The following is a 12,950-nucleotide window of genomic DNA, read 5'->3' on the forward strand; positions in this document are numbered from 1 at the left end:
GGTGGTACTAATAACGCCAAGGTTATGGGTGGTACTAATAACGCCAAGGTTATGGGTGGTACTAATAACGCCAAGGTTATGGGTGGTATTAATAATGCCAAGGTTATGGGTGGTACTAATAACGCCAAGGTTATGGGTGGTACTAATAACGCCAAGATTATGGGTGGTACTATTAATGCCAAGGTTATGGGTGGTACTAATAACGCCAATGTTATGGGTGGTACTAATAACGCCAAGGTTATGGGTGGTACTAATAACGCCAAGGTTATGGGTGGTACTAATAACGCCAAGGTTATGGGTGGTACTAATAACGCCAAGGTTATGGGTGGTACTATTAATGCCAAGGTTATGGGTGGTATTAATAATGCCAAGGTTATGGGTGGTACTAATAACGCCAAGGTTATGGGTGGTACTAATAACGCCAAGATTATGGGTGGTACTATTAATGCCAAGGTTATGGGTGGTACTAATAACGCCAAGGTTATGGGTGGTACTAATAATGCCAATGTTATGGGTGGTACTATTAATGCCAAGGTTATGGGTGGTACTAATAACGCCAAGGTTATGGGTGGTACTATTAACGCCAAGGTTATGGGTTTGATCCCTGTATGGGAAAATACATTTTTGTAAATTCCCCACTTGTGGAACTAATAAAGGATAATTTTCACTAAGTACCGAGTAGAGTAGTACTGGTTGATGACAAAACCAAAATTGGCTTTCCCATTTCTTTATAGACTGAAGAATATATTTATTTTTACTCATGTTTTTGCGGGGTTTTTGTTTCTGGCGTCATACCTCCCATCAGCACCACACTCATTCTGAATTTCTCCAAATGGGCATGAAGGTGAAATTGATCTGTGAAGACGTCATAAGAACCACCGATATCAGTCACCATGAGAAACGTACAGTCAGAATGACCCAGAAACAACAATCAGGTTCCCTTGGTGCACCCAGGCCTCGCACCCGTGGGCCAAACGTAGTCACTTACTTTCTGCATCCATTCATTCATCTGTAACCATCTTACATGGTAACACTAATGAGAGGAACATGATGGAATGAAATGAGAAAAGAGGAGAATTGTACATATACATCGAAGACTGAAGCGTCTCTGATCTCTGCAGACGCGTCGCAACGCAGACGATGAAAGTGCTGACGTCACTCGTTTCGCATGCGATGCCAGGGTGTTTCTGTCAGTGTGCCAGTGATGCCAGTTGTTGCCCAACAACTGTGGTGTAATTGGTTCAAGCCCACGCAGGGACAAGAAATGATTCTGATTCTGTTTTAATACCCATGGATGAAGTGTGCTGACGGACATGCGAGTGAGGGAGTGATGGCGGTTCAACCTTTCTTATAATCTCTCTCTCTCGCTCTCTCTCTGAAATGGTGTAAAGTCTCGTAAATTAATTTGGGGTCTCACGTAAAGCATCATAAAGCATCGAGGTGGTGCGCATGTGGCGGGCGTGGTCGCACTGAGCTTGGAGACGAGTTGGGGACGGGACTGGGACAGGGACGGGACCTGAACACTTACGGGCAAGGTGCGGTTCGAGACTCGTTCGGACTCACACGGTCGAAGGATCGAGGAGACCCCACCCCGGATGACCGTGGGGCGTGTCCCTGATACATATAAAGTTGTGGAAAAGTTACTTAAATGAGATCGGCTCATTAATGTATAACGCAGTGCGATTTTTTTCTACGTTTGCAACTACAACGTTTAAGTCATCAGACACCTGAACACGTTTACATTTGCGGTATTTACCAGACCAGAACTGACCCTTATCCAGAGCGTCTTACAATCAGTAGTTACAGGGACAGTCCCCCTGGAGACATTCAGGGTTAAGTGTCCTGCTCAGGGACACAATGGTAGTAAGTGGGGTTTGAACCTGGGTCTTCTGGTTCATAGGCGAGTGTGTTACACAATAGGCTACTACCACCCTTCATGGTCTGACACACACGCACACACACACACACACGCACACACACTACTAGCTCTGTTTTATTGAGTAATATTATGTATTATTGCTCCGTTCCACTATTTTACTTTGCATATTTATGTTCAGTGAAGTCTGTCTCATTGTTGTCTACGTGTTTTTTGTTAAATGTTTTTCCTGCGCTGCCTGTGTCCCGTTTGCACGTTATGTCAGTATGTAACGTTGTTTAAACGTTGTGTAGCACCAGTTGTTTCGTTTTACTATGTACCGTCTAACAATATAAAATGTGACTTTTTGCGATTTGTTTATCAAATGTGCCTTAGAGTAAATGAAAAGTCATGTAAAAAAAAGACTGTGATTGTAACGGTATAATGTTTCACAAACAGTTCACGCAAACTGTGAAAATGCACAATAATCAGAAATAATAAATGAACAACGATACGCACGTTGTTGCGTCCACTTGTGCTGGAGCTGGTAGACGTGGTCTTCTGATGCATATTTATTTCTACTGTACTGCGTCCACCCGAGTAAGGAAATGACACTATAGCCTGCATAATGTCCCTGGTAGCGGGTCCCTTTTTAGTGTGGCCTGTCACCAACTCCCATCACTTTATGATTTGTGATGAATGATGACGTCAGTTCAGGCCACGTGTTGATCGCTGTCTGTCTCGTTGTTGTCTACATGTTTTTTTGGTAATGTCACACTTGCTCTATTTGTACGTTATGTAGCCCCGTTTGTCTGTCGCACACGGTCACTTTATGTCAGTATGTAACGTTGTTTAAACGTTCCGGAGAAACGTTGTTTCGTTTCACTACGTACCGTGTAACACGTAACTTTACTTCAACTAGCCTCCCTGACATTACTGCAGCTAATAAAAACAGATTTATTCTGTCCACGTGGTTGCGTGCATCTTTATTATTAATGTAGGCGCTGAAAGCAGGGTCAGAGGTCAGGGTCAGAGGTCAGCGCGCCGCCATGTCAGAAGCCGAGCAGACGGAGGACCGGGCTCCGGTGGTGTCGCGCGCCCCGGTGCGGACGCTGCAGCTGCCCGCGAGCTTCCAGATCCCGCCAGGTGAGCGGGGTCACCCGGGGTCACCAGGTCACCCGGGGTCACCTGGCTGACAGCGCGTGTTTTGCAGGCATGGTGCTGGTGCGCAGCGACGGCGGGCAGCTCATGTTGGTGTCCCAGCAGGCGTTGGCGCAGGCGCAGGGCGTCGCCTCCAAGCCAGCCACTGCGCAGGCGCAGGTACCCAGATTAAAGGTGGGCGTGGTCTGTGGTCTCCACGGTAACTGTGTTCTTCTGTTGAACAGTCTCCTGCAGCCGCCCTCATCAGGATCTCCCTTCCAGCCAACGTCCAGAAGGGCGGCTCTGCCTCCACGGTGGTGCCCGCTGGTGTGACGTCCAGCCCCACGGTGGTGCCCGCTGGTGTGACTTCGAGCTCCCCTGTTGTGCCCGCTGGTGTGAAGACCATCTCCACGGTGGTGCCCACTGGTGTGAAGACCATCTCCACAATGGTGCCCGCTGGTGTGACTTCGAGCTCCCCTGTTGTGCCCGCTGGTGTGAAGACCATCTCCACGGTGGTGCCCACTGGTGTGAAGACCATCTCCACGGTAGTGCCCGCTGGTGTGAAGACCATCTCCACAATGGTGCCCGCTGGTGTGAAGACCATCTCCACAATGGTGCCCGCTGGTGTGACGTCGGGCTCCACGGTGGTGCCCACTGTTGTGAAGACCATCTCCACGGTGGTGCCCACTGTTGTGAAGTCCGGCTCCACGGTGGTGCCCGCTGGTGTGAAGACCATCTCCACGGTAGTGCCCGCTGGTGTGAAGACCATCTCCACGGTGGTGCCCGCTGGTGTGAAGACCATCTCCACGGTGGTGCCCACTGTTGTGAAGTCCGGCTCCACGGTGGTGACCACGATGCTGAAGACCAGCTCCAGTGCGGTGCCCAATTTGCAGAAGGTGTCCAGCAGCACAGGACCTGTGGTCCTCAAGGCAAGTCCAGCTGCAGTTGGTTTTGGTTTTATTACAGTTCTGTTGAAATATATATTCTTTAATAATTCAACATAAAGAGAGTTCTGCAGGAGGTGCTTAATATTGTTTTTAATGTTTATTATTATGATTTTAATATTGATTTTATTTTTATTATTATGATTTTAATATTGATTCCGTGCTCGGGTTGCTCCTGACTAATGTTTTTTTCCTTTTTAAGACTCTTACCACATCAGCAGTCCCTCCCATTAATAAAACACTTGGCCCCGCCCCCCGACTACTCATCGCGAATGTGCCCAAAATCAAAGCCACTCCCCCAGTTACTGTCACTACGGTGAGTGCAGCTGTGCCACCGTGTACAGTGGTTGGCTGAGCTCCGTATAAATACGTAAAATACATGCATTTGTGGTCTGCTGGTGTGTGCAGGAGACGCTGGAGAACGTGAAGAAGTGTAAAAGTTTCCTGGTGACGCTGATGAAACTGGCATCAAGTGGCGGTCACTCCGCGGACATGGCCAAAAATGTCCGGGCGCTCGTCAAGAGCCTCCTGGTACCAAAACCACGCACCACACCGTACCAGACAGAAGCGTTCAGTTCCGTCCCCCCTGAAACCCGTGTGTGTGTGTGTGTCTGTGTGTGTGTGTGTGTAGGAGGGGAACATCCAGGTCGAGGAGTTTACGGATCGTCTTTACTCTGAGCTCCGCTCCTCTCCACAGCCGTACCTGGTGCCGTTCCTGAAGGTGACAGTAGGCCGTGACACTCGCGATTTGAATAACGCCGTTACGCCATTTCAAAACGGTTCAGGGAATAAACACCCGCGCAGTTACATTTACAGCATTTACCAGACGCCCTTATCCAGAGTTACAGTCAGTTGTTACAGGGACAGTCCCCCCCTGGAGACACTCAGGGTTACAGTCAGTAGTTACAGGGACAGTCCCCCCCTGGAGACACTCAGGGTTACAGTCAGTAGTTACAGGGACAGTCCCCCCCTGGAGACACTCAGGGTTACAGTCAGTAGTTACAGGGACAGTCCCCCCTGGAGACACTCAGGGTTAAGTGTCCTGCTCAGGGACACGATGGTAGTAAGTGGGGTTTGAACCTGGGTCTTCTGGTTTATAGGTGAGTGTGTTACACACTAGGCTACTACCACCCATACCCAGAATGATGATTTTATAGGCAGTTTTAAAATGGGAGGAGCATGTAGGCATGATTGACAGCTCTCACACACCCTACTTGTTTGTCCTGATGATACGTGACACGCCCATGTGTGGCAGCGTCCATTTCCCTCCGTGGTGCTGATGTGGCTCTCGGTTCCCCTGCAGAAATCCCTCCCAGCCGTGCGCCAGTTCACCCCCAACCCCCAACTCTTCATCCAGCAGTGTGACCAGACGCCTGCCACGCCCGCCACGCCCTGTAAAACCTCCTCGCTGGTAAACTCTGAATTCATGCACATGGATGCATTTGGTGTAAAAGTGGCAGAGTTGGCCTGGCGGGTCGGGAAGCGGACCTGTAATCTGAGGGTTGCCGGTTCGAGTCCCAAGCCACCAAGGTCCCGTCCCCACACGCTGCTCCCCGGGCGCCTGTCATGGTCCCCACTGTCACCAAGGGTGACAGTTAAATACAGAGGACACATTTTACCGTGTGCTCTGCTGCAGTGACTCACAATTACAATAACTTCACAGTGTGGCGTCATCAAGCCTAATGTGACTTCATCGTCATCGTCATCCTGCACCACCCTTCCTACTCAGAGCTGCAACGCTTCCAGGTCGTCTTCTGCAGACAAGTCAGGTAGCTGCATGTGGGAGAGGAGAGACGGCGGTCAAACACACACTCTCTCTATCTCTCTCACTCTCTCTTTCTCACTCTCTTTCTCTCTCACACTCTCTCTCTCTCACACTCTTTCTCTCTCACTCTTTCTCTCACACTCTCTCCCTATCTCTCTCACATACTCACCTCTTTCTCTCTCACTCACACTCTCTCCCTATCTCACACTCTCTCTTTCTCTCTCACACTTTCACCTCTCTCACTCTCTCAATCTTTCTCACTTGTTCTCGCTCACACACTCACACTTTGTCTCACTCTCTCTCTCTGTGTATGCAGGTGTGTCGGTCATTCACACTCGCAGCTTTAAAGACAGCGCTGGCACGTCGTTTCGGTAAATTAACGGTTGTGTGTGTTTTGTTTTGTTTTTTTTGCCCTGTGTGTGTGTGTGTGTGTGTGTGTGTTGTTTGACTTCATCTTCGTTTTTTGCTTGTTTAGCGATGACGATGACCTGAATGATGTGGCGTCCATGGCGGGTGTCAGTGTGAGCGAGGAGAGGGCACGTATCCTAGCAACAGGCTGTGAGACGGTCGGTTCGGTGATCCGGTCCTGCAGTGAAGAACCGTTCCTGTCGAGCAGCAACTTACAGAAACGCGTCCTTCACATGGGTAAAAACACACACACACACACACTCTACAAAAAGTGTGGAAAGTCTGTTTCTAGTGTGTGTGTGTGTGTGTGTGTGTGTGTAGCTCTCCCGCTCGGCGTGATCAGTGTGTGTTCAGAGGTCGTTGGACTGATCTCTGATGCCACTCAGGAGAGACTCCGAGACCTTCTGGAGAAACTCACACACACCGCACGCCACCGGCTTGCACAGTTAAAGGTTCGCGCGCACACACACTTCTCCTCTCTCTCTCTCTCACACACACAACACACACCGCTTTTTTTGTGTGTGTGTGTGTGTTGGTCTGCAGGACGATTGGCGGTACAGGCAGACCAATCACGTTCGAGCTCAGCTGCGCTTCCTGGAGCAGGTGGAGCGTCTGCAGAAACAGAGGCGGGAGGAGGAGGAGAAGGAGGAGCTGCTGCGCGTCGCCAAGGTAACCGCGTCCCCGGGCCGGTAATGGTGCCGAGAATCCGTGACCAGGACGCTGAGTCTCTTGCCGGGGGTTCCAGATTCGCTCCAGCAGAGAAGATCCTGAACACGCGCGCCTGAAGCAGCGAGCTAAAGAGGTGGGTGTCCGTCTGCAGAACCTGGTGGAACCGCGGCGGTGGAGGCGGTGGTGGTGGAGGCGGTGGTGGCGGTGGTGGAGGTCTCTACAGCTCCTGCTCCTCTTCCTCCCTCAGATGCAGCAGCTGGAGGCAGCTGCAGCTCAGCAGCGGCAGGCCGACCTCACGGCGCTGGCCGCGATCGGCCCTCGCCGGAAACGCCCACTAGATGGCGTCGCGCACGAGGTGAGCGTGCGCACACCACACACACACACACACACACACACACACACACACACCGCCCGCCTGGGACCTTCAGTCCCTTCTGTTCGCAGGTGTGTGCAGGTCAGAGGAGCGCGGCGAGTGTGACACGCGTGACCCTGAGGGACCTGATCTTCTGCATGGAACATGACCACACCCTCTCACACTCACTCACACTGTACAGAGCGCTGCTGTAACACACACACACACACACACTTCCTCGCCATGCTGGGAATTTTCTTTTTGGGGAAATATGAAATGTATGATTTATTATTATTATTATTATTATTGTTGTTGTTTTGATGGAGTCTGTATTACGTCAGTAGTTTTTTTTGACGGACCTGTTTTCGTTTTGAATAAGAATGTGAATCTGCAGCTAATATGAGTTTGTAGCGCCGTCTTCTTCTGCACGTCTCGGTACAACCGGGACGCCACCGTGGTCTCCATAGAACTAATTTACATTTCCAGCATTCACCAGACGCCCTTATCCAGAGCGAACTAGTCAGTAGTTACAGGGACACTTACAGGGTTAAGTGTCCTGCTCAGGGACATCATGGTGGTAAGTGGGGTTTGAACCCGGGACATCTGGTTTGTAGGTCAGTGTGTTACCCGCTAGGCTACTACCACCCAGTAGTTACAGGGACAGTCCCCCCCTGGAGACACTCAGGGTTAAGTGTCCCGCTGAGGGACACGATGGTAGTAAGTGGGGTTTGAACCTGGGTCTTCAGGTTCACAGGCGAGTGTGTTACCCGCTAGGTTACTACCACCCAGTAGTTACAGGGACAGTCCCCCCCTGGAGACACTCAGGGTTAAGTGTCCTGCTCAGGGACATCATGGCGGTAAGTGGGGTTTGAACCCGGGACATCTGGTTTGTAGGTCAGTGTGTTACCCGCTAGGCTACTACCACCCTGTAGTTACAGGGACAGTCCCCTCCTGGAGACACTCAGGGTTAAGTGTCCCGCTGAGGGACACGATGGTAGTAAGTGGGGTTTGAACCTGGGTCTTCTGGTTCATAGTCAGTAGTTACAGGGACAGTCTCCCCCTGGAGACACTCAGGGTTAAGTGTCCCGCTGAGGGACACGATGGTAGTAAGTGGGATTCGAACCTGGGTCTTCAGGTTCACAGGCGAGTGTGTTACCCGCTAGGCTACTCTTGTGTGCGAGTCGCCTGTTCGCGTTGCCGGCGTTCCTCCATGCCGGTGCTAAATGTGGCTGTTTTTAAAGACGGAGACGCCGGTAGCTGAAATCGAGAAGGAAGAAGTCGCGCCCGCTGCCCCTCGCGCATGTTCGTGCGGCTCGGTTTTTGTACGTGTCCCCAGATGGGACACGTGTGGATGCACTCTGGAATGAACAGAGAAACGTTCCAACACGGCGTTTTACTGAGGAATTTACATTCGTACACGCGTCACACCGAGTGCATGGGTGTTCCGCAGTGCTTGTGCCACAGGTCTATGGCTTTGGTCACCATGGCATCAGTGTTGTCCTGAGGGATCTGTGGAAGAGACGGACAGTAGAGCAGTACGCCGGAGCTGGACTTCGGATAGAGCAACGTGTGCGTGACGCCACGGCAACGTGGCCGTTTACTCACGTTGCTAAGGAAGTCGGCCGCGCCCTCGGGCTTCATCCCCATTAGTTTGATCTTGTAGCTCAGCAGGATCTCCATGGCAACAAAGACCAGGATTTTACAGGAGCCGCTGATCACCTTGTCCCAGATCCTAACAGGCAATCATAGACCAGAAGAACAAGAATTTCTTTAAAAGGGTCCCCTCACATTCATCATTTTCTCACTTTTATCAACAGTCGTGGCCAAATGACGTAAATAAACTAGTTTTCACAAAGTTTGCTGCTTCTGTTTTTATTATGGTGCAGATGAGCGATCTGAAGTGAAGTGACAGTCGTCGTTAAACACAGCGCAGCACCCGGTGACACCAAAATTACCCCGCTCACAATTTTACCCAACCATCCCACCATCCCACAGCACCATGGAGCGCCGCGCCGTACGGACAGGGGAACAGCAGGAAACTCCCCAAAACCTCTCAAGATGCGGGTGGACAGATAAAACCCCACAAATCCTGGTTATAAAGGAACGGGGCGCCGTCAGTCAGGATTTGGCCCAGAAGTTGATTGACAGCCTGTCTAGGCGAATTGCAGCAGTCAACACTGCAAATATCGAATATCTTTGTAGAAACTTGATGTAATTGTCAATAAAAACCTTTGAAATGTATAAAATGCTTGGAATTATTCTTAAATAGAGCAAAATACCTAAAAACACTGAAGCAGCAAACTTTGTGAAAACTTGTAAGCCATGTTGCAGAATTCCAGCCACTTTGATCCAGTCCCACGATGAGACTTCCCAGGACGCGGCTTTCCGCTGTCTGAGGCGGGGTCGGGACGAGAGAGGCGGGGTCGGGACAAGAGAGGCGGGGTCGGGACGAGAGAGGCGGGGCCGGGACGAGAGAGGCGTTGCGAGGACGAGAGAGGCGGGGCCGGGACGAGAGCCGCGTTGCGAGGACGAGAGAGGCGGGGCCGGGACGAGAGCCGCGTTGCGAGGACGAGAGAGGCGGGGCGAGAGCCGCGTTGCGAGGACGAGAGAGGCGGGGCCGGGACGAGAGCCGCGTTGCGAGGACGAGAGAGGCGGGCCGAGAGCCGCATTGCGAGGACGAGAGAGGCGGGGCCGGGACGAGAGCCGCGTTGCGAGGACGCCTCTCTTGTCCCGGCCCCGCCTCTCTCGACCAGGACGAGGGCCGCGTTGCCGGGATGAGAGAGGCGGGGCCAGGTCGAGAGAGGCGGGGCCGGGACGAGAGAGGCGGGGCCGGGACGAGAGAGGCGGGGCCGGGACGAGAGCCGCGTTGCGAGGACGAGAGAGGCGGGGCCGGGACGAGAGCCGTGTTGCGAGGACGAGAGAGGCGGGGCCGGGACGAGAGAGGCGTTGCGAGGACGAGAGAGGCGGGGCCGGGAGCCGCGTTGCGAGGTCGAGAGAGGCGGGGCCGGGAGCTGCGTTGCGAGGTCGAGAGAGGCGGGGCCGGGGGCCGGGAGCCGCGTTGCGAGGTCGAGAGAGGCGGGGCCGGGAGCCGCATTGCGAGGTCGAGAGAGGCGGGGCCGGGAGCCGCGTTGCGAGGTCGAGAGAGGCGGGGCCGGGACGAGAGCCACGTTGCGAGGTCGAGAGAGGCGGGGCCGGGACGAGAGCCACGTTGCGAGGTCGAGAGAGGCGGGGCCGGGACGAGAGGCGGGGCCGGGACGAGAGGCGCGTTGCGAGGTCGAGAGAGGCGGGGCCGGACGAGAGCCGCGTTGTGAGGTCGAGAGAGGCGGGGCCGGGACGAGAGGCGCGTTGCGAGGTCGAGAGAGGCGGGGCCGGGACGAGAGGCGGGGCCGGGACGAGAGGCGGGGCCGGGACGAGAGGCGGGGCCGGGATGAGAGGCGGGGCCGGGAGACGCGTCCGTACCTCTGAAGGCTGGTCTCCGGGAGGCAGCCGGCGAAGCAGCGTTTGAACCAGACGGAGTACGGCAGCGCCGCCAGGCAGCCTGACGCTCGAAGCTGCGCCAGCAGGCGCGGGTCCTCCTGCGACAGGAAGTGCTCCAGACTCTTGGGCTGCAGGGACGTTGAAGAGCGAACAATCACTACTGCACACTAACTAACTAACTAACTAAGTAACTAACTAGTATGATGGAAACGTGCGGGTTCTACTCGCCAGGTGCGGGATGGAATCTCCGAACTTGTTGTGGAATTGACTGACGAAGCATTTGACCAGCCAGTAGCAGTCGACCGGGTCGTCCACGATCTCCTCCATGGACCTGCTGATGGCCAGGAAATCTTCATCCACGTCCTCCTTGCAAACACACACCGTGCGAAAAGGTGAAAAAGCGAGGTGACAGCGGCAGCACAGCACACGGTGACATGCGTCCTCTGTATTTAACCACCGGTGCCTTCATCAAGGGGACCCCAGTGGCCCCCAGGAAGAGGTATCGAACGTGACCACCACCACCCTACACAAACTCTTACTGCGGTCAACTCCCTCCTCCGCCGCAGCTGCCGGTTCTCCAGCTGGAACATTCGCAGGTGCAAGTCGGTAGTGGGCGTGGCCCCACCGGCGAAGCGCATGGCGGTGAGGGCGTCTCGGACGTCCTCGTACTGCTCCGCCCGGTACCGCGTCACCAGGCAGTGAGAGTCGCAGTGGGGCGGCAGGATGCCTGCGAGGTGACGTCACACATCATCTTCCCAACAGTAACACGGATAATAATCATCATTAAATAACTCCTGGAAAAGAGAGTTTTCCTGGAAAGTTCTGGAAAACGTTTCAAACCAGCGCAGGTCTGTGGTTTACGAACCGCGTCAGATGCTGCTGCGTTTTCCACAACTTTCTCATTTTAGTAGTAAATTACAGCTGATGATCACTCTGCTCCTTTAAGTTCAGCTTTTCAGGGTTGTCAGAAGTTTAGATGAACAATTTGAACGTTTTTCCCCCACATTTGGTCAGAAACTCCTGAAAAGTCCAGGAAGAGACGTGGACATTATTTGGCTCCTTCTCACCCAGCAGCACCTTCCACACGTGGAGCCGGTACATGGAGGGCAGCGGGAAGCGCTGGCTGAAGGTGCTCAGCTTCTCCAGATCTGTGGGGGCCGAGACGGAGGAGGTGAGGGCGGAATGAGGAGGTCGGGAAGGCGGCTGAGAAGGTGGATCCCCTACCGAGCGGGTTGTCCTTCAGCAGGATCTCCAGGGACTTCTTCTCCTCCACTCCTCTGAAGCCCACCTTCTCGTAGTACGCGGAGCGGAAGTTCCTCTGTGGGTCCTCGGCCATGCTGACCTGGAAACGAGAGCGCCGCTGCCCGCTTACCGGAGTCCGGCTGGGCCTCAGCGCATCCCCGGACTTTCCCACGCAGGCACGCCGAACCTGCGGCCCCGAGGGCGGCGCGCTGCCGGTAGCGTACGCCGCTGAGCTGCGCTTCCTCTCCGCTCCTCCGAAGCAGTTGGGATCCGCCGCGTTTACTTCCACATTCCGGTCAGTCCCGTGACGATAAAGAAGGTTCGATATTTTATTAGAGGCGGCGGCTCGCAGCCGCGACACGTCGCCGTAACCGCGGCGCTCTGTCGCCGCCAGGGGGCGCCAGCAGGCGGTCACAGCCGGGACGCGCAGCCGTAACGCGGCTCTCTACCGCCGCCAGGGGGCGCCAGCAGGCGGTCACAGCCGGGACGCGCAGCCGTAACGCGGCTCTCTACCGCCGCCAGGGGGCGCCAGCAGGCGGTCACAGCCGGGACGCGCAGCCGTAACGCGGCTCTCTACCGCCGCCAGGGGGCGCCAGCAGGCGGTCACAGTCGGGACGCGCAGCCGTAACGCGGCTCTCTACCGCCGCCAGGGGGCGCCGCTCCGAGTCCGAGTTCACGTTCCTGTTTAAATACAAATTCTTCACTAATTTTAGATTGTGGACACACGTTATGTATGGAAATGTCATTTCATTGCTTATATTATTGCATTGTGGCACTCTCCACACTCCATAGTTATGTTCACATTCGTGTAATGAAAATATGCGCAAGAAATGTCTCGTCACTTCAGATTTCATCATTTTTTAAAGTGAAAGTGAAGTGATTGTCACTTGTGATACACAGCAGCACAGCACACGGTGCACAGTGGCAGTGGGCACCATGACAGGTGCCCGGGGAGCAGCGTGTGGGGACGGTGCTTTGCTTCGAACCGGCAACCTTGTGATTACGGGGCCACTTCCTTAACTGCTAGGCCACCACTGCCCCATTTTTTTTATTTTATTAAGGGGGCCACAGAGAGAGAATTTAATTTAAATTTCTTAT

The 12,950-nt window shown here is 53.8% G+C and overlaps 2 protein-coding genes and 1 long non-coding RNA gene across 4 annotated transcripts in view; 1 reads left to right on the forward strand and 2 right to left on the reverse strand.

Moving 5' to 3' along the window:
- Positions 1 to 12,950, reverse strand: part of exoc2 (exocyst complex component 2) — a 102,229-nt gene that overhangs the window by 44,850 nt on the left and 44,429 nt on the right. The window lies entirely within an intron of this gene.
- LOC114781120 (uncharacterized) lies at positions 2,904 to 3,312 on the forward strand. Its single transcript, XR_003747536.1, has 3 exons — positions 2,904 to 3,001; positions 3,069 to 3,175; positions 3,241 to 3,312. It is a non-coding gene; the product is annotated as an uncharacterized LOC114781120 (long non-coding RNA).
- On the reverse strand, positions 8,512 to 12,263 carry tbc1d7 (TBC1 domain family, member 7). The gene is made up of 7 exons (XM_028967812.1): positions 11,835 to 12,263; positions 11,678 to 11,758; positions 11,150 to 11,337; positions 10,839 to 10,976; positions 10,593 to 10,738; positions 8,739 to 8,865; positions 8,512 to 8,642 (listed from the first exon to the last, which is right to left on the reverse strand). The coding sequence occupies exons 1-7, from the start codon at positions 11,944 to 11,946 to the stop codon at positions 8,556 to 8,558; spliced, it is 879 nt and encodes a 292-aa protein (XP_028823645.1). The 5' UTR covers positions 11,947 to 12,263; the 3' UTR covers positions 8,512 to 8,555.

The sequence above is a fragment of the Denticeps clupeoides genome, unplaced genomic scaffold (assembly GCF_900700375.1).
Source record: "Denticeps clupeoides unplaced genomic scaffold, fDenClu1.1, whole genome shotgun sequence".
Lineage (NCBI taxonomy): Eukaryota > Metazoa > Chordata > Actinopteri > Clupeiformes > Denticipitidae > Denticeps > Denticeps clupeoides.

Coding starts and splice junctions, on each gene's coding strand:
- tbc1d7 (XM_028967812.1), bottom strand. CDS start 11,946: ATGGCCGAGGACCCACAGAGGAACTTCCGCTCCGCGTACTACGAGAAG. Junction 11,759..11,834: donor GCTGAAGGACAACCCGCTCG/GTAGGGGATCCA, acceptor CGGCCCCCACAG/ATCTGGAGAAGCTGAGCACC. Junction 11,338..11,677: donor CGTGTGGAAGGTGCTGCTGG/GTGAGAAGGAGC, acceptor GTCACCTCGCAG/GCATCCTGCCGCCCCACTGC.